Below are 21,858 nucleotides of genomic sequence, written 5' to 3' on the forward strand. Positions count from 1 at the left end.
CTGACAAAGTATACTGCTGATGGGAGAGGTCTGCAGGAGAGGTCTGCACGCCATGTGGGACCCTCGCTGGTGGCCAGGGATCGAATCGGTGCTACAGAGGCTGCAGGCAGCTTCGCAGCCCAGCGCTCAACCACTGTGCCACCAGGGAGGCCCTAAATGGTATAGTTTTAATGCTTAATCCACAAATATTCAACATCCTGGTAGATGCAGAGCACGGTACACACTTGTATGCCTGTCAGGGAAGAAGGAACTTGTGCCCATTGTATTCATGGGAAACAAGATGAGGCCATATGAACTGCCTCATTGTGAGGTCAAGGATACAGCCCTCTGTTTACTTGGTGTAGTCCAGCAGGTTGCGAAGGTTTTTTAGATGGAGCAGAAGCTTAAGCTCTGGTGATCTGGCTACATTGAAACCCCAAAATACTACAGAAACCATTAAAATATTGAAGCCATTAAAAGCCATTGAAATACTATTTTACTGATTTTTTTCTAAAGTAGTGTTTTTGTGAGTGTGTGTACACACACGAATATATCTCTATATGTGTGTATATACTTGTTTTTCTGGAAAATTTCAAACCTGTAAAAACAGAAGAATGTAATGAACTGCTAATGCCTTATCACTTAGTTTCAGTAATTACTAATGGAAAACAAGTCTTTTTTTATCTATACCTATATACATAAATATATTTATTTTAGTTCCAGAAAGTCATTATTTTTGACTAATTTCTTTTCTGGGTAAGGAAAATTATATAGTGGTTTTGTTTCATGCCTTGGCACAATAGGAAATAGAAAGAAAAGCAGACTTCTCTTGCAATGCAAAATTTGGTATATAGAATGAGATTCCAGGTGATCTAAATCTTATTTCTGAATTTCTGAAAGCAGTGTATCAAAATTGTTTGATTGTATCAGAGTTTCTTAAATTGAACTCAGGAAATACACTAAACCCTGAAATTGTATGCAAAATTCCATGTCTCGCTCCTTTCTATAGGGACAGACTCCAAAGTTTTTATTAGATTTTTTAAGATGATTTTGACCCTCCCTTAAATGATTTAGAACCACACATTTCTGAGTTTCTGATAGCGAGTTCTGAGAGTTGTAATAATGAGGAATTCATCCAAAATTTATTGAGTAGAGTTTTATTATACTATATTTTATCCTATTCTGTAATAAGAGAATCAATTGAGAGAAGACCTGTGCTTGTTTTAATTACACAAAGTAAAAATCTCATTTTTAGGTGTGGAATACTGCAAATGTCCAAGTTTTTAATTTGGATATTCTGGAGGCAAGCCATTTACTTAAAAACAACAACAACAACAACAACAGCAACAACAACACGTATTCTGTCTTGTCACAGAAAGGATTTGAAATAGCTTTAGGGAGAAAGATATACTGACAAAATTTAATGTAATGTACAAATTATGAATTTAGAAATACATTAATCATACTAGAGGGTTAGTATAGTGGTATGTGTGATAGGGAGGTATGATAGGGATTGGACTATGTCATCAGGCATTATGATTTTTCATGTTTTTAAACACTGAATTTAGTCTTCAGCTTAGTGAGGGTTGGACTTGGAGGAAAAGGATTATATATGGGGAGGGAGAAAGCAAAATGTTGTTCAAAATAAACAGCTTTTTAATGTCTAACTAGATCTTTCTAGTATATATGGAATAGTTTTCAAACTGTTCTTTAGCTTCAAATTCATTTCTTCGAAAGAACTCTTCTACGAAGTCCAGTATATAAAACAGGTTAGCCTACAGTTGCTTTGATTTAAAGAACTGTTGGGACCTCGTGTTGGATGGCAAGTGTTTGAGGCATATGCTTACTTGGTCATATGTAGTGTCTCTTAGTCTCTAAAAAAAGAGAAAACAGAGAGGTGAAAAATTTCACAGTTCATTTGGATTTTGTGACTGACTTTACTCTTTAAGTTTAGCCTGTATTAATTAACCTCTGTGGTTTGTTCATTGACACGAGATGACATTGCTTAGTATTTTCCTGTACAACCTGACCACCATGTATACTAATTGAATACATTCTTTTAATTCCTCAAGCTTATTTGTGGTAGCGAATGGCATTTTTTAAGCATGTACCTTTTTTTAAGAACTTTATAGAAAAACATATTTATTGACTTTGTGATTCTCCTTAAAATTGATAGCCATATCTATCGTTTTTCTCTATGCCCCTGATTTATGTGGTAACTATAAATGATTTATCACTTACGTTATTGAAAATTCTGTCCAATTTCTGTTCAGTGTAGATGTATTTGACCTTGACTGGCTTATGCCCCTTTGAGAATAATTTTGAGTAAACAGAATAGTTTTGAGGAAACAGAGAAACAATTCTATGTGTCTGCTGGGTATTACTATGTGTATTGTTTGCATAGTTTTCTTTGGGGATTTTAAAAAACATCTGTTGTTTAAAGGAGTTGAAATTATGAAATGAAACTACTGTGAAGTTTGAATGCAGAAGAAAATTTACAAAGACAAATAGAGAGTAAAACAAAAGACATACTGTCATTACTATATTATTAAGAATAAGCATGCCTTAGTGAAATCATACATAAGTATGCTTTAAAAGCATAAAAAGCTAGCTAGTAGCTAAGTAGCTAAGTGTTATCAGTTTTAATGAACTAACTTGAGAATAACAACAGTCTCATGTAAAACATTGTCATGTATCTGTTCAGAACAAGCTGGTTACTTTTTCATGTTATGAAGTCAGTGGCTAGTCTTTGGCTGTGGCACCTGCTTCATTGAGGAAATGCTGTGTGCTCTATGACCATGTAACCCTTACCTTTTTTTTTTTTTTTTTTTGGTGGGACCCTCACCGGTGGCCGGGGATTGAACTGGTGCTGCAGAGGCTGCGGGCAGCCTCACAACCCAGCGCTTAACCGCCACACCACCAGGGGAGGCCCTGTTTTTAGTATAATTTGAGTAATTCTGATTTTTTTTCTTTTTAGCATATAGCTGTGTTCAGGAGAATATTAAAAAAACAATCAGTTAAGTTCAAAACTTTTTTTTTAAGATTTATTTATTTTTATACAAGAGCTGGGGTATAGGCCAGAGGTGTGGGAGGGTGAGAGGATTCACCAGACATAGAGTGGGGAGCAGGACAGACAGACAACTGAAGTACACTGCTGAGGGGAGCAGCAGGCATGACAGGAGGGATCTGCCACGCCATGCGGGAATCTTCCTGGCCGGCTGGGAATCGAACCTGCACCGCAGAGGCTGCAGACGGATTCACAGTGCTGCACACTACCCGCTGCGCCACCGAGGAGGCCCTCAAAATGTTTTAACAAGTTAAATGTTTTTCTTCATTTTTCTTAACCATTATCATATTCCTTCTGTCCTTGTGATTTTATCTGAGTTTCTTGAATAAAGGATTTACCACTGTTATTTTTCAAAAGCATTTAGTTTGTGTGTGTGTGTGTGTTCTATATTTAAAATTGAAGTTACCTAGAGCAAAATTGAAGGAACTGCCACAATGTTTTTTGTAGTACTAACTTCATGTTTTTGGGACATTTTCTCTAGCCAAACCTTCTTGTATAGTTAATTTACAAGATTTTATAGACATCTATACATATACGTGTGTGTGTGTAATTTCCTTAGCTTTATGCCTATGTTGATTTTATTTTTATAGCTGGAATGAATGGCTGAAACTGCCTGTGAAATACCCTGATCTACCCAGGAATGCCCAAGTGGCTCTGACCATATGGGATGTGTATGGACCAGGAAAGGCAGTACCTGTGGGAGGAACAACAGTTTCTCTCTTTGGAAAATATGGGTAAGCATTCTCTTTTCATAATTTATAGGCGTGTTGTGGCTTTTTAATTTTTCTGGGTGCCTTCACTAGTTTATGCCCACTCTGGTTCTCTGTGCTGGGAGGTGAAACTTCTTTGGTACATACAATTTGGTCATTCTGGAGACAGTTTGACATATTTCCTAGAGATGTGCAGCTAGATTAACTAAGAAAAACAATTTTTATTGCTTTACTATTAGTAAATGGTAGCATGATTTGTATTAGAAAGTGTTCATTGGAAACCAGAATCTTGTTTTTAGGAAAAAAGACTAGATGGTGTGTACTATATTTGTTTTGTTATAGGCTTTTTCTGCTTTGTAATGGTCATGACAGAAAGGATAATAGGAAGCATTCAAATGTTTACTTTTCCCCCCATTTAACAATTTCAAGAATGCTTTGCTATTCTGGTGATTTGAAAGATGATGATTGATGGTTTTGGTTTTTTAAGTTTTGTCAACTTTTCGGCTTACGCAGTTTTTGTTTTTTTCAATTCAGTGTTCTTTTCATTCTTTATAATGCTCAAAAATTCCCATTTTTGATTATTTGGACCAGTGCCTTCAAGTTGAGCCAATGTCTTTTTGACAGCAGTCTAATAGTCACTGTTAGTTTCTTTGCTTTCTGGTAAACAAATCACTTCAAGTTCATTGGGCAGTTTTCTTCCCCAGACCTGGAATCTCTGAAAGAAGTCCTAGTTTTTTCTGTGTAACGTGGTAGAGAAGTTAATGCATATGCTATTAATCTTCTTAATTTTTGCCAATTTTATATTTTATTTTATTATTATTATTTTTTTTAAGATTTATTTGTTCATGTATATAAGAACCAGGGTACAGGCCAGATGCGGGAGGGTGAAAGGATTCACCAGAGACAGAGTGGGGGACAGAACAGGCAGACTGATCTAAATACACTGCTGAGGGGAGCAATGGGTGAGTTAGGAGAGGTCTGCTGTGCCATGTGGGTATCTCCCTGGCTGGTGGGGGACTTGAACCCGCACTGCAGAGGCTGCGGACAGCTTCAGAGCGCTGCGCTCAACCACCTGCACCAGCAGGGAGGCCCTATTTCATATTTTAAAATGTCTCCTTAATTAATTCCCATATCATTAAGTATGAATGAGGATGATCATATTTTGATATTTATTTTACTGTATTGTTTGTTTTTATGAATTGATTTTAATCTCCTTTATTCATGTTTTTGTATTGAGATAACAATTCACATCCTTAAAAGTCTTTGCCTTTTTATGAATTGTTATTTTTCTTTAATTTGTAAGAGGGTCTTTGTACATAACTTATAGGCCCAATGCAAAGTGCATTGACTAGTTGTAAAGAATCACATTTATGTTATGAATGTTTTTTCTGTGACATTTTTGTTTGAATGAGACTATGTTCATTTATTTGCTTTTTTTGCTATTCATTGGTCTTAAATCATTAGGAATTTGTTCACTGTTATTTTTATTGCCTGTGAATTTGTTTGAGAAAGTCCTTTCTCATTTAAGATTATTTTTTAAAAATTGTTTCTTCTGATTTTATTCCTTTACATTCATACATTTGATTCATCTAAAATTTCTTTTATGTAAGGTGTGATGTTTTGAGAATTCCATTCATTTTAAAATGGCATCTTCATATACTTAATTCACTTTCTACCAAAGGCTAGGAGAAATAGTGTGGTATGTAGTATGGTGGTTAGGAAGGCAGGTGGTAGAATTAGATTATCTGGGTTGATGTCCTGGCTTCCTTGCTTAATATTTGTGTTCCCTTGGGCAAATTATATAATCTCCTGAAACCTTGGTTTCCTCATCTATAAAATGACATAAAACTAATATTTACCTCATAGAATAGGTTGTGATAATTAAAATGCTAAAGGCAGGTAATGAACTCAATGAGTGTTCATATATATTGGCACTCATTTCCGAGCTGTTCTGTTTGTTTTGAATACTATTATAAAACGGTTTAATATTAAGTCGGGATAATCTTCCCACTTAGTCCTTTTTTTCGAATATCACTGGGTATTCTCTAGATATGTTTTGTCAGCTAATTTTGTTTCCTCAGTTAGGAAAAAAACTCATTGTTAGTTTCTTGGGAAATTGTATTGGATTATGTATGTTAACTATGGAGAGAATTTACACTTTATAATAATTGAATTTTTCTATCCAAGAATAGGGTTTGTCAGAAAGCTTTCAACTCGTGAATAAAATCTAAATTAATCTTACTTAGAATACTTTGACTACTAGGTAATGTGTAGATATTTTAGTTTATTGTAGCTATTACAGATTTATTTATTATTGAAGTCCATGCGTAGAGAGTAGTTTCACTTAGCTTGAAACATTGTAGTCTCAGTTTTTGCACGCTTTTTTTTTTTTTTTTTTTTTTGGATAAAATAGCATGTTAAGTAGAAGGGATTTATTGATTTATTATTACTAAATTGTTCTTTTTCCAGAGTATATATTCCTTTTATTTTTTAACACTGGGGTGTGGTTTGCTTGTCACATAGAAATAAAAATATACAACAGTTTATTAACTCTTATTATAGTCTTTGTGGTTAAATGTTCCTGAGAAACAGCCATCTAGATTGCTTGGGTTTTCTTCCTGGGCTCATCATAAGTGGTTTACCTTCTGGAATATCACCACTCTTGGTTCCCTCATAAAAATTCCATGTTTAGCACTCATGTGTATTTTCCATGGCTCAGGATCTAGTTTTTGGAGCTATTCTTACTAGAGTATAAGTGTGAGATAATTGAAATTCCCACAGAAGTACAGTAATGTGAAGTACAGTAACATGAGCAGCCTAATGTCAAATAAACTTTCTGTGATTGACATATGTGACATGAAGTCAGTAGTAATAAATCTATGTATAAGAATCACATGGGAAGCCTAACTAGAAAAGTATCTTGCTGGGTTTTCACTAATTCAGTAAATCAGTAGGGGGACCTCAGAATCAGCATTTTATTTTATTTTATTTTATTTTATTTTATTTTATTTTATTTTATTTTATTTTATTTTTATATAGAGGCATGATTTATTTATTTGTTTGTTTGTTTGTTTTGTTTATACATGCACTGGGTACAGTCAGAAGCGCGGGAGGGTGAGAGAATTCACCAGAGCCAGAGCGGGGAGTAGAGCAGGCAGAAGGACCGAAGTACACTGCTGAGGGGAGCAGCGGGCATGGCAGGAGAGGTCTGCGCACCATGTGGGACCCTCCTCTGGTGGCTGGGGAGCAGCGGGGGGATCGAACCGGCGCTGCAGAGGCTGCGGGCAGCTTCGCAACCCAGCGCTCAACCGCTGCGCCACCGGGGAGGCCCCAGAATCAGCATTTTAAGTAAATATTCTGAGTGATTCTGAGAAAGGACACATTTGGACCACGCTTGAGAAATACTGCATAACCTTTTTTTTTTTTTTAAAGATTTATTTATTTATTTATTTATTTATGCATACAAGAGCTGGGGTACCAGGCCAGAGGTGTGAGGGGTGAGAGGACGCATCAGAGACAGAGTGGGGAACAGAACAGGCAGATTGACCGAAGTACACTGCTGAGGGGAGCAGCAGGCAAGACAGGGAGAGGTCTACTGTGCCATGTGGGTTGCTTGCTGGCTGGCTGGGAATCAAACTCATGCTGCTGTGGCTGTCGATAGCTTCATCAGTTCTGTTTTAACCCTTGTGCCACCAGGGAGGCCCAATACTGCATAACTGTTTAATAGTAGTCTATCCATATGATTTATGCATGCAGTTCTTTTCAAAGTTTCCACTTTCACCTCCTATTCAATCCACACTGGAAAAGTACCTGAAGGAAAAGTCACTAGTATTTAATCTCTTTTAAAAAGTAACTGAACCCCAAGGAGTTCTGTAAAGGCAATACATGGAGTTGAACTTGAATTAGTTTTTCTGGCATTAAGATTTTGAATCTTGAAAAGTCATCTCTTTTAACTCTTAACTGGATAATAGTTCATGCTGTTCCTCCGAGTCTGAACACCCTGATGTTAGTACAAATGGAACATGTCAGAGAGCATCACTGATTCTGTGAAATGCTCATTTAGAGTATGTTTCTCAAATATGAGTCATTGACTTAACACTTTTAGAATTCCTGCCCTGTACTTTTATTTACTTAATATTTTCATTAAAACCAGCTCACTTTTTCAAAAAAACTTATTTTAAAGCAACAGCTTTCCCTGCTATGCACAGGAAACAAGTGTTTAGCATTGGTGGATAATGGCAACAATAGATACAATGAAAATAACAGCTATTTTGGAAATTGAATCAAAAACTCTAATGAAATGCAAATGATATTCAATCTATTTAGTTTATAAAACATGCCTATAATACTGCAGAAAAAAAAAGTTTTTTTAAATTATAATGCTTCTGTTTGTGCCTAGTTGGATAAACAGCTATTTAGCTCACTGTCACTTAATTTTAGGTAAAGTTAATATTTTACATCAATATTTTCATTATTAACTAGTCTAACTCCTAGGGCCTCCCTGGTGGCACAAGGGGTTGAGTCTCAGCACCATGAAACTTGGCAGCCACTGCAGCACGGGTTCAATCCCCTACAGCTAGCTGACCCACATGGCACAGCAGACCTCTCCTGTTTCGCCTGCTTCTCCCCTCAGCAGTGTATTTTAGTCAGTCTACCTGTTCTGCTTCCCACTCTGTCACTGGTGAATCCTCTCACCACCCCACACCTCTGGCCTGTCACCCAGCTCTTGTATGCAAATATAAATAAATCTTTAAAAAAATATAGTCTAACTCCTACATGGTTATAGGGCACCTAGCCAATTGACAATATTCGATTTTTAATAGGGGTCTCTGTATACATGGGACAATGGGTAAGCAAAAGATTGGATCACCAACTTCTTTTCACCACAGACTGGTACTTGTACTGATCCATTACCTCAAAAAAAGAAATTCTAAGAAACCCTACGAAATTGAAAATAAAATCCTTCTCTCTCTGTGTCCTGGAACTTTTCCTTGAAAGCAAACTGGGTTGCAGTAGAGCCAAACCCAGGTATTCCCTAGCATGCTGGTAGGCTTCCTTTGCTGCTTGGGTTGGTGGATGACTGTGATATTCAGGATATTCCAGGTGTTACAACAGAGTGCTGACATACACTTGTACATAGGGTCACAGCTGCTTCTCTGCATGGTACTGCTGACATCCAGGGAGAGAATGCTACATGAGTCTTCCGGGACCTGCAGCAAGAAAGCCTGGGCAAATTTTCTTCCTTCTATCATTAAAAATCGTCATATGCAGCCACAATTTTCATGACTTAGGGAAATGGAACTGTAGACTTTAGTTTCCTTAGCAATGAAACAAATACTATATTGTTCCCCGTCTTGTTCCCTAAAGAGTCCTGGTATGAACTTAGTAACTTTCTAAAAATAATCCTTAAAATGTCTAATAGTTCTTTATAGTATTCAACTCTTCAACTCCCAACTCTTGCTGCTTGCTAATATCTCTTTTATATACTTGAATACTTGTATGCACAGTGTGAAGCAGTGCTTCTTGGAAAATACTCTAATTAATAATTGAAAGACTTATCTGTTAGGATATGGCTAGAATAACTAATTGTCCTCATTTTGAGAGTCTAGCTTGTGAGATTTCTAAGTAGCTGAAGAATGGATTGATCGTTAGGTTGAGTTGGCAAAGAACCATAGGCAAATTGCAGATCTCTCTTGCAGATGTTTTTTCCAAATGTGAATTCTAAAGTGAGGGCAGTTGCTGCTGAAGTGGCTTGGCACTGGGAGCTGGAGCATCAAGAGCAGCTGTTGCTGGGGCCTCTATTGGCGTCTGAAGGAGATCCTGCTGTGCTGTTTCTTCTGTCTTGCTTGTTTGGCTTAATTTCCCAAGTGGACACGATGCTCTGAGCATCTTCTGGTTTGCCACCTGGAGGCTGTGCAACTCTCTGCAAAGGTTCCATTAGTGTCAAAAGAAAGTAATATGTTCACTTGATCATTTGAGTCACTTGGCATCGTCCCTACCCTCTATGTCCCCTATCCTTAAATCTCTTTTCCAGATCCATCCCAAGGCACCTAAATCATTTAGTAAACTGACTTCCTGCCAAATGTGCTTATTTTTGATTTAGTTAAGCCAGACAGAGTATTCACTGTGGGGTGGGGAGGTAGAGAGAAAGAAGAAAGGCCCTCTTCTGTTTCAGAAGGTACATAAGGATATTCATATAAAGTGGTGTTAATTAAATCACTGTAGCCAGTATCCTAGAGTCTAAGCAGATCTGTTTGATGTTGAATCTATATGCCACTTCAAAGGGGAAGAAAATGAACTTATGAGAGACTTGTATATGTACTTTTTTGGTAGTATAACATTTTAAAATCTTTGACATGATAAATATTGAGAATTTTTATTCTACATAGTCAATGCATTTTGTATTGGGCCTGTAAGGTAAGATTTTGCATATGTGGTTGCTGAATATTATCTGTTTTATTGCCAACCATAAAACCTTTTAACAAATGGGAGCTTTGTCATGATCATGAGCTTATAGCTATCCTTTACAGTTTCCCATCTAAATATTTATGCCATCATTACTTATATCAAAATCAGGGAGAGTCCTCTTTTATTACCTCAGGAAAATCTGAAGAAATTTTCCATTAGTGAGAACATGATAATAATGTTTTAAAAAATTTAAACCTTTTTTACAGTTAAATATAAGATTTTTTTTTTAAAGGCTGGAATAGAAAACTGTCAGTATATCCAGCATATATCCTAATGCTTTGGAGTTGCCTGCTCACCTGCGCACACTTTCAGTCTTACTCTTTCTTTTGTAATTTATAACTTGTGTTTTCAGTTTTGGGAGGATGCGGTTTGAGTAGACTCTGTAACATTTGAAAGCCCTTGTTTGATAAAACAACTAAAGAGAACACACCAACAGAAGAGTATTTCTAACCCAAAAGAAAACAAACTCAGAAACTTAATATTAGCATATTTAAAAAATACAATGTCTTAGACTGCTTTTATGAGTTTGTTGAGATTTTACGGTAGATATTCTTGGTAGCTTTTGAGAAGGAAATGCAGCAATCATAGGTTATATAGTCTTATACTTTAGCAGGACCACCAAACTTCATCTAGATTTTCACTTTTAAATTTGCAATATATAGACATGAGAATATTTTATATTATATTCCCTTTAATTATGTTTCTTATAGCAGACAAGAGAAAAATCAACTTGTACTTAGGGAAAAGGTTGATAATAGCTAACATTTATGGAGTCCTTACTACGTAAGTGTAAATAGTAGTAAACTACTAAAAGTAATTTTTATTCACAATAAATTTTTATTTAAAGTTAGTAAATTGTACTGATTTTTCCAGCATCCCTGTGAGGTGCTCTTTATAATTCCATTTTCTGGACTAGGAAACTGAGACACAGAAAAATTAAATAAGGTATCCAAGGTCATGTAGGTAGTAGATGGCACAGCAGTTGGACTCAATAGTCTAGTGTGCTGAATTGTTGCTTAAAGAAGATAGTCTTGTAATTATTTAGAATTTGGTTTCAGTCATTGTATATGTGACAACATCCATTCATTTCTAAGTTCTCCACTGAAGCAAAAAAGTGTGTTATGTTCCATTACTGAGCCTTCTGAATAGAAGAGCCTTTTCTTCCATTCTACCTGTATACTAGTTTTCTATACTGGTTCTAACTGGAGGAGGAAAGAATGGTACATGGAAAACTATGTTACATGCATTTCATTTCTTAATTTCTTTACAGCTCACTGGGGGCTTAAAACTTGGCAAGGGAAGGGCCTCCCCGGCGGCACAGCGGTTGAGTGCTGGGTTGCGAAGCTGCCCGCAGCCTCTGCAGTGCCAGTTCGATCCCCGGCTGCTCCCCTGCCACCAGAGGAGGGTCCCACATGGTGCGCAGACCTCTCCTGCCGCCCGCTGCTCCCCTTAGCTGTGTACTTCGGTCCTTCTGCCTGCTCTGCTCCCTGATCTGGCTCTGGTGAATTCTCTCACCCCCCTGCCCTTCTGACTGTACTCAGTGCTTGTATAAATAAATAAATATTAAAAAAAAAAAAAAAAAAACTTGGCAAGGGAGATATGCATTTACTTGTGTAGAATTCTTTCTATTTAGGAATCCGAAATATCTGATAATGACCTTTATTAATTTACTTCTGCCCTGAACATTCTCTCTTCTCTTAGCATGTTTCGTCAAGGGATGCATGATTTGAAAGTCTGGCCCAATGTAGAAGCAGATGGATCAGAACCCACAAAAACTCCTGGCAGAACAAGCAGTACTCTCTCAGAAGATCAGATGAGCCGCCTTGCCAAGGTAAAAAATAATTATTGAGAACAGGTAGAAACCTCTGAATAATGTCTGTTGTGGTATAAATGACGTTATGAATTCCAGCAGGTTATTTTTTAATTTAAATTTCATTTTTAATAATGTTATTGAAATACAATTCAGTCCTCTTGATAAAATGCTCCAAAAATAGTTTACCATAAAATTTACCTTAAAATGTTTTTGGTAGTAAATTTACCAATTTACAGTCTTTCTGATACAGTCGGAATTGAACTCTTTTCAGAGTTCTGTGCCCCTAACAGAATAATAGTGTTTTTTTCTTGTGAAACCATCAAAACCAGTAATTACTTTTAAGGGGAAAAGTACTTCATGTTTGTAGCATTGTGAAGGAACTGCTTCCTCCTTAAAGGGAGGAGGTCTTTTTATTTCCTGGTACTCTGAACAAACACATTTCATTCTTCTCTGTACAGCAATCAGTCATGCTGTTCAAAGTTCATAATCTGTTATATCCCTGCTGCTGTTGAAGAAGAATATGTTTTTAAAATGATGTGTTAGGTTTGATGAAATTGGAAGCTTGGACACTTGGAAGCACTTACTGTGGGAAGGACACTGAAGTATGAGTCAGAGATTTGGCGGTCCTACTGACTCAGAGAAAATAATTCCTGAACCTATAAAATCAGAAGTTTAGAATGGATGATTCCTAAGGTCCTAGGTAGCTACTCATCTGTGATTCTAAAAGTACTGAAATAACAAGTAATTGGGGTGATTTATTTACCTGGGTATTATAGTTATTTCTTTGGCAGAGAACAAGCATGAGAGAATAATCCATAATTTGCGATTGTGAATGTGTGTGTTTGTGCCATTCCTTTCATTTGGCAGTGTGTGTGCCTAGATTACAGCTCTATTAAGGGTGTGCCTTATGTGAATAATAAAGACCCCACCTTTAAATGATGTTTCTGTTGTTGTTGATTGTTGTCTCTGCCTTTCCTGAATTTTTCACACTGCCTGAAAAAGGTCTCATTCCTGTCTGTTTCCCTTGTCTTATACCAAAGAAAGTATACTTATATATTTCTTATGTTCTTATGTTAACTTGCCAAACAGTATACTTTGATATTTGTTGTTCTCAACTTAAGCTTATATTTCAGTATTTGTTTGTTCTTGTGCTACAGCAACTCTATCCCTCCTTTCCGCTTATTCTCCCTCTCTCATTTTCCTGGCTTCACACTAAAGAGTTTGCTCAGTTCTGCTATAGGCTTTTTAAAATTGGGAAAGAATGTATATGCACATGTTTTCACTTGCATACCGAAGAACAGATTTTAGATGTAATGCTTATATTTCTCACATTACCTTTTTAAGAACAGAGTATTCCAGTAAATGAGTGTTAATTGGTTAGAACTGAATGATTTATTTCTTGTTGCACTTTGATTTTCCAGCCAATCTATTTACTATGGTTGTTTCTATTTGTTGATAAGAAAGTTGCATTAAGATTAAAAAGGTAGATATAAATTTTAGTAATAGCAAAGCATAGTTACTATGCATTATATCCATGAGTCTAAATAAATAGCATTCTGACAATTTTCAAACTGAAATGTGAGAAAGTTTATTTAGTAATAGAATTGCTTCACTCTTGGTTGCCTGGGGTTAATGGGACAAAAGGACTATGAATTGAAAATGAACTATTTATGTGACCTGTGAAAAGATGATGTTAGGTAATTATTAAGCAAAGACCCTCATACTGAAGCAGGACTAAATATCCCTATTCTGACTTATAGCTTACCTATAAAAGTTGAATTCTAACAGCTATATGAATAACTAAAGTTTAAAAGCCCTAATTCTCGGTTTGACATTTTTTAAAAATCTAATCCTTTCAGAAGGATTTTAATGGCATTAATGTCTCTAATGATTTTACATCATTTTGTGAATATGCTTCATTTCTGTAGAGAAAAAAATGTAAGAAAAGGAAGTAAAACTGAATAGTTCTCAGTTTAGTTCTTATAGCTTATATATAACTCATATTTCTTAGACTTAGGGAACAGGAAGAAATGATTGTATTAAAATATTCTTCACTCTCTCCATCTTCCTCATTCTCTTTTTCCCTTATCTGTAAATTTTCCTAATTAATTTTTACTAAAAAGAAGTATATAATATACTTCTATTTGAATTGATTTGGGAAAATAATCAGAGGCCAGGTTTCTAAGGCATTAATTGCTTTTTCATTGCCCATGACCCAGCCTTTTCATGATCGTGGGCCTAGCTAGAGCAAATTTGCCCATTGTTCCCATCTGCTCTGTTTTTTCAGCTTGTCATATTGTAAGAGTTTTATGACTAGGATGCATATCCACCTGGGGTTTTGGATGTGACTTCCAAGCTTTAGTGTTTGATTTATATTTGAATCCATGTCTTTAGACATGAAAGGTTAGTGCACAAGCATGCTTCTCCACTGTCTCCTTTTCATTTTAGCAACTCTGCTTGATGCCTTTGGAATGTGCTTTAGTTTCTGTCAATTTGATTAAGAGGAGGCACAGAGAAAGTAACGAGTAGATGAAAAATGCTTTGTGGCCTCTGTAACACAGATAGGTTAGGAAATGTTGAGTAGAGTGTATAGGTGAACATTGCTAAGTGAAGATGTGGTAAGATGGGGGGATGTGTTAGTTGACCCTGAAAATGAGTACCTGTATAGGTTACTCTGGGTCCAGGGTCCAGACCTTAGATTTATTGAAATACGAGCTGGAGTTTTAAAATTTCATCCAGGAATAATTAGTATGTTGAGAATAGCTTCATACCATCAACTCACAGCATTATTTATATTTTGGCAATTCTATGTCCAAAATAATAGCCACAGCTCACACATGGCAATTTATGTTTAAGTTAATTAAAATTAAATAAAATTAGAAATTCACTTGCTCTAGCCACCTAACCACACTTCCAAGTGCTCGGTAGCCACATGTAGCTTATCTGTTGGACAGTGCAGATATAGGATATTTCTATTGTTGCTGAAAGTCCTGTTGGGCAGCAAGAACCTAGAGTCCCAATTTATTAATTTGTAATGAGTGAGTAGATCTTTCTAGTAACCACATTATTTGTGTCTGCTACATAGGATGCTATTTTTCAAGATAACCTTGGAAATTAAATTAGTCTTCATGAGATTGTTTACTTAGTGAACCATGAAGGAGCTACTGTGAAGATGTTAGAAGGTTTTGTTGGGGAATAAAGGATGTGCAAAACATTAAAATAACACCACTGCATCACACCATACACAAAACAATTCAAAATGGATTAAAGATTTGGATGTAAGACCTGAAACCATAAATACACAGAAGAAAACATAGGAGATATACTCTTTTACATCAGCCTTAGAGATGTGTTTGGGGACTCAACTCCAATGGCAAGGGAAACAAAAGCAAAAATAACAAATGGAACTGCATCAAACTAAAAGACATCTGCACAACAAAAGAAACATGCATCAAAATGAAAAGACTTGGGGCCTCGCCTGGTGGCACAGTAGTTGAGCACTGGGCTGGGAAGCTGCCCTCAGCCTCTGCAGCACTGGTTCGATCCCCAGCCGCTGCCACCGAGGGTCCCACATGGCGCGACAGTCCTCTCCTGCTGTGCCCGCTGCTCCCCTCAGCAGGTTTTATATGTCTAACTTATAAAACCTCTTGAGTATGGAAAAGGTGAATAAAGGGGAAAGAATGCCTCTATCCAATACAAGGTTTACTACAGGTAGGGTAATAAATAATGTTTTCTTCTTTGTGTTTTAATCCCTCAATTTATGTTTTTATATCATTACTTCATTTTGAATTATTTATTTAATTTCCAATATTTGGTTAACTGAATGAATATCTGGTTATTATATTCCTGTTGTTTGTTGTAAAAATTGACTTTAGTTTTTTTTTTTTTTTTTTTATAGAGGCATGCTTTATTTATTTGTTTTGCTGGTTTGTTTGTTTGTTTTGTTTATACAAGCACTGGGTACAGTCAGAAGCGCGGGAGGGTGAGAGAATTCACCGGAGCCAGAGCGGGGAGCAGAGCAGGCAGCACCATGTGGGACCATGTGGGACCACCATGTGGGACCCTCCTCCAGTGGCCGAGGAGCAGCTGGGGATCGAACCGGTGCCGCAGAGGCCGTGGGCAGCTTCGCAACCCAGCGCTCAACCGCTGCGCCACCGGGGAGGCCCTGACTTTAGTTTTTTATTGGATTCTAATTTTTGATTGCACACTTATCTTTTGCAACACTTATATTTTCCAAACAAGTTACAAGTATTTTACTCTTCACATTTTAGCTGTTCATTGTGAGAGGTTTCTTACTTTATATTATTATTTCATATTGTTGAAACTGGGAATCAAACCCACCGTCTCTATATTTGTTTTGATGTTAGAGAAACCCAGACAATGGCAAGAGATATATTAGAAAATTGATTTTGACAAATGCCTTGTTTTTTAGAAATATAATTTAAGAAGTGAGCTGTGTTATAAGTTAGAGAACATTTTGATTTGTATATCCTAGAGTAGATTTTTAAATTGATGATTCATGTGGATTTTTAAAATATGAACCCACTTAATGATGTTTTTAAAATGAGAACCCACTTAATGGATTTTAGAGAAATGAGAAGCAGCAAATTATCCAAGAAGAAGAAAAAAATGAAAGTGGTGCCTTTAAAAAAAAAAAAACTTTTAAAATTAACAACTATCAAAACTGAAGGAAGATTAAAATAATGATGAGTTTACATTTTAACTAAGTAGAAAGATTGGTAGTCAAAAACCCCTGATTTATAGCTCTTATTTACAGTGGCTTGTTGAATAACCAGTTCTGTGTTTGTGTATATTTTTCATTAATAAAATGTGGTCAGTTGAAGTCTATTCCTTCTGCTAATGCTAGGAATCATCATAATGTCATAATTATTATTATTAATGTATTTTAACTATTCAGATACGGAGTAATACTAGTTTTTTTTTTTTGTTTGTTTTTTTTTAACTATTCTGCAAAGGACCAGTTTCAGAGAACATTTTGTTCATAGGTTTAGTAAGTTGCTTAAGTATACTTTTCTTGAGTTCTGGATAAATGTCAACCTTGAAGTAGTTGTGTGATCGTTTTTATGACTGAACTGCCATTCTGGATGTAAAAAATTTCTTGGTAGGACCAATTAATGATCTTTACCCCTTTCTAGAATTATATATTTTAGTGTTTTTAAAATATTGCAAAGTTCCTAAAGATACTTTATATTGATTTTATACATTAGTTCTCTTCTTGACAAGTTGGTATTTTTTGTCATACCTGTTTTGGATTAGGTCTTTTCATATAAAGTGATTGTATTCTGTAGTGATAATGAATTAGGTTATAGCTACAGTAACTTAATCTTCACTTTCCAACTAGTTCACTTATTAACTGCTCTTAGTTATAATGTGAATTAGTATTGTATAGTGCAGTATTAGACTAGGTATATCAATTTCACGATGTGAATCTGCCTCTCATAATACAAAACACATGTAGGTTTGTGTGTATGTCTGTTACGTTTACATTTTGTTAAGAATTTAAAATAACAAATTGAGACTTGGCAATATAATAAAGAGTTATGTAAAAATAATTTCATGTTCTCAAAAATATTTATGTATTTTGTCTGTAATAATTTACTATGATCACAGGAAGCAAGTAAGATTTCAGTTTTTAAATGTCTTAATTTTAGAGGAAGGAAAATAGTGATCATAGTACTTAATGAGAAATTTGTTATTCTTTGTAAAGAAAAAACAGAATCCTGGCTATAAAATTTGCTTTGGGAAGAAGAATTTCATTTTGTTTCACTGCCTCCCTCAAATGTTTTGTAAATGGCAATAATAAATAACAGAATTATGATGACAGCTGTTGAAATTATTCAAGACTGTGAAACTTGTACACTGCCACCATTGACATCATCAAAAATAACTCTTGGCTACAGGCTTTTGTATAAGTAATATGTGTAACTTTTGTAAGCAGAGCTTATGCGGTTTGCTTCTGTGTTGCCATTCTTTTATGTGATAAAAGAATAGTTTGGCAATCTCTAGTAAATTTTTTCCTAATGATACATGGTTTTTATCAGTCACTCTGGTTTGCTTACTGTTGTCTAAGACTGTCAGAACTTTTAGATTTGTCTTGAAATCAATGATAGCAAGTAGACTAAATGAGTTTTTGCCAGTATAAGAATGAGCCCTAAAAGAATATTGATTTATGGTCTGTAAATCTATTGTCTGGCTTTATAGCTGTGGTTTCTGCCAGGAAAATAGAAAGTAACAAGCTTTTAAGACTAGATTAATCTCTGAGTTTAACCAAATGAAATTTTTATGAGGCAAATACCATTCTTCCCAAAAGATTTACAAGTAAAGTTTCAACGTAAAATTGAAGATTTGTGGCTAAGATTTCATTAATCAGGAAGATAGAAGAAATTCTTGTGCTTCCTAAAAATTAAATACATAGGTGTATGCAAATTCATTAATATACAATAACTGCTTTTAAAATCGCAGTAGTTCAAGTGCAAATTGTGTATTGATGCATAGCTTGTGTTTGATCTGATAAAGAATAGAACCCATTGTTTTATGTTTATTAAAGAATTGTCTAATAGAAATCTGAATGAGCCATAGTGCATCATGTAAATATATTAGCTGACCAATAATGATACTCTGCCCAATGAATATTTATTAGCTTATCTCAATTCTAATCTAGGTTCAAGAACATGTGTGCAGGTGAGTTAACGTACAGCCTTTTACTTAAAGGGGTTTAGAGGAACAAGATAATCTTGTATGTGGTAGTTCCAGGTTTTTTTTTTCCAATAATGTTATAATGTGTGTAGAGAAATTTTGAACATTCATGTACATTTCATGAATCTGAAAGTTTTCTCTTTTCGGCAGCAGTACAGATTGGTTCTTTATTTTTTTTTATTTTTTTAAGTGACAGAAAAGCGAAAAAAATTATAATTTTTTCCTCTTAAGATTCCCAATGAAAGCTTATCTGTGTCTGCGCCAAGCAATACCTATTGTATAACAGTTTTTTTTTTTTGAAAATTTATTTTTCTGTAACTCTTTTCTAAAAGTTTCTTAATATGAGTAAGGTTTGATAGCCTATGTATTTCCATATATGAGTCTTTATTAGCTACATATTGAGAGATGGTAATATTATTTAGTTTGTTGGTTCTTTTGTTGGGCCTTGTTGGAAGGTGCTTGGAAGAAATAATTTCAGGGAGGATAATTTTGTTAATACCTGGTTTTCATTTCTGATGGTCATGGTAAATTCATCTGATAGGTCTTTATTTTTTGAGCTTTTATTATCAATGAAAATAACATTGTTTACTACCAACTTCTTTGGAAATCTGTTAAGAAAACCACTACTTGTTTTTAAAATAACTTTAGTTTTTAAATAATTTTTTTTAAACTACAAAGATAATATGCAGCCACTACAGTGATAGAAGATTATTAAAATACAAAAAATACAAAAATCACCTTTAAGGGTCTCTCTGGTGGCACAGGGGTTAAGTCTCAGCACTATGAATCTATCAGCAGCCATTGCAGCATGATCTTGATGCTTGACCAGGTTCCTGACCCACATGGCCCAGCAGACCTCTCCTGTCTCAGCCCCGCAGTGTACTTCAGTCAGTCTGCCTTTTCTGCTCCACATTCTGTCTCAGGTGAATCCTCTTACCCCTGTACCTCTTGCCTGTACCCCAGTTCTTGTATGAATAAATAAATAAATCTTAAAAAAAAAACACCTTTAACTCTCTTCCCACAAGTAGACATCATTAACATTTTATTTGATATGCTTATAGTAAATAAATATTTATTATGTATGAATGTGTATTTGTTTTTAAATTGGGATCCTGTTGAATTTGTGTGTGTTTAATTAAATCCCCCTTTTATACTTAATGCTGGCTAGCAGTTAAGATACCTCTGCTAAATGATTTGTAAAGAACACAGGGTCTTGTATAGTGCAGATATGCATAATTCATTTCAACAGTCTCTGTGGTTGACATTCAAAATGTTGGCAATACTGTACTGTTAGCAAGCCATTATCCACTTTAAATTTTCCTTTGCTGTGAAAATAGTGAAGTTTGTACATTGGAGTTGTGTTTAGAAGGCTTATTTGATTTCCTCATATACTTTATTTCCAAGTTATCAGACATATACAGATGCTTAAAGTCAGAATCAAAGTTGGGAAACATCTTTGTGTTCCTTTTTATACCAGTTATATTCTGTCTGTGTATCTCCTTGTTATCACAGCTTGTTATTTACCCCTTAAGAAATAATATTTTTTATTAACAAACTAATTTACCTTTCATATCTATGAATTTGGACATGTTTATGGTATTGTTTGTTAAATGCTTTACTTGATATGCTTTGTGACAATAAGGTAAATATAAGAATATGGAAGAAAATGGTCAAGAAAAATTTGAAAAGCTTCAGTCACTTCTCTTGAGGCACTTTTTGAATCTTTCTGTCTCATTACCCCTTTAAGTCTCTGCAGATTTCTGGGTAGCTTTAAAAAAATAGATAAACATTGCTTTTCAGTCCTTCTCAATCTTTCTTTTCCCATTTATGCTTCAAGTGTACTCTCTATTCTAAGCAAGACTATTCATCATGAGCAATATTAGGAAAGCTGATTCCAATGTATATGTATATATCTTCCTACCCTCTACCTACCCTCCACCATGGAGGGTACTGACCTGGACTTGCTTTACAACCTGGACACATAAAGCTCACAAACATAATGACAGCCTCTGCCTAAGAGATTTCATTTTGTTTGACTGTAAATTGTTAAAGTCTGTCTGTACTGTTGCCAACATCTATAAAAGATGAAGTGAAGTGACATATTATGGGCCAATTATAATAGCTGTTTATAATTTGCATAGTGATATAGTTTTATAAGATTTCATCCAATATGATTTTGTATGCAATGAGTCTTAAAATTAAATGGTTTAAGGATCTGGAAAGAATAACTGGGCTGTGTAGTATGTTGTACAGAGAGTTGCAGAAGATTATTTGGGTGGAGAGGAAGACATTTACCAGTTGTGATAGCTAATTCTAGACTTCCCTGCTGTCTAAAGTGTAACCAAGAGCTGACGTTGCCATTTCCATATTTTCTCCCCTTGCTGTACTGCATTGAAGAATAAATTGATTGTTGGGCCTCCCTGATGGTGCTGGGGTTAAAGTGTCTGCTGTCAAGTTGTCACCAGCCACAACAGTTCGAAGAGATCAGAATCACTCCCCTTCCCCCAAGGAGCTGACCCACATGGCACAGCAGACCTCTCCTGTCTCTCCCGCTGCTCCCCTCAGCAGTGTGTTTCACTAGATCTACCTGTTCTGCTCTCCACTCTGTCCCTGATGAAACCTCTCACCTCCCTGCACCTCTGGCATACACCCCAATTCTTCTATGCATAAATAAATAAAATATTTTTTTAAAAAGAATAAATTGTTTGTATTCTTGGACTTTCTGTTAAGTGGTTTGTTAGCTGGTCTCCAAGGACAACCTGTAATGATACTTTCCTCCTGATATGCATTGGATTCTGTACTTGTCCTGCCACTCATTTTAATCAATACAATGCAACTGATACTGTGCTTCATCTAGGCTGTATTAAGGTGGTTGGCAGCTTCTATTTTTGCATTCTGAGGAATTATGAGCTACTATGTAAAAGTCCAGCTACCCTGTTGAAATGGCTATGTTGATATGTTACTGGAAGAGGGAGTAATATTGAGAAAACGTGTAGAAAGCGAAAATCCCACCACCCTAGTATCTCAGCTAAGCCTACCCTTTTTCACAAAGGCTTTAGAAATGTGAATGAAGCTAGTTTGGACATTCCAGTCTCAGCCATCAA

At 35.6% G+C, this 21,858-nt stretch overlaps 1 protein-coding gene across 1 annotated transcript in view; it reads left to right on the forward strand.

The window, feature by feature from the left end:
- Window positions 1-21,858, forward strand: part of PIK3C3 (phosphatidylinositol 3-kinase catalytic subunit type 3) — a gene marked incomplete at both ends in the record, with an annotated part of 164,594 nt that overhangs the window by 3,794 nt on the left and 138,942 nt on the right. The window contains 2 exons of the mRNA XM_084252697.1: window positions 3,637-3,780; window positions 11,926-12,055. Coding sequence (XP_084108823.1) covers window positions 3,637-3,780; window positions 11,926-12,055 — 274 coding nt within the window. The remainder of the gene's footprint in view (window positions 1-3,636; window positions 3,781-11,925; window positions 12,056-21,858) is intronic.

Source organism: Talpa europaea, assembly GCF_964194135.1.
Source record: "Talpa europaea genome assembly, chromosome: 13".
Classification (NCBI taxonomy): domain Eukaryota; kingdom Metazoa; phylum Chordata; class Mammalia; order Eulipotyphla; family Talpidae; genus Talpa; species Talpa europaea.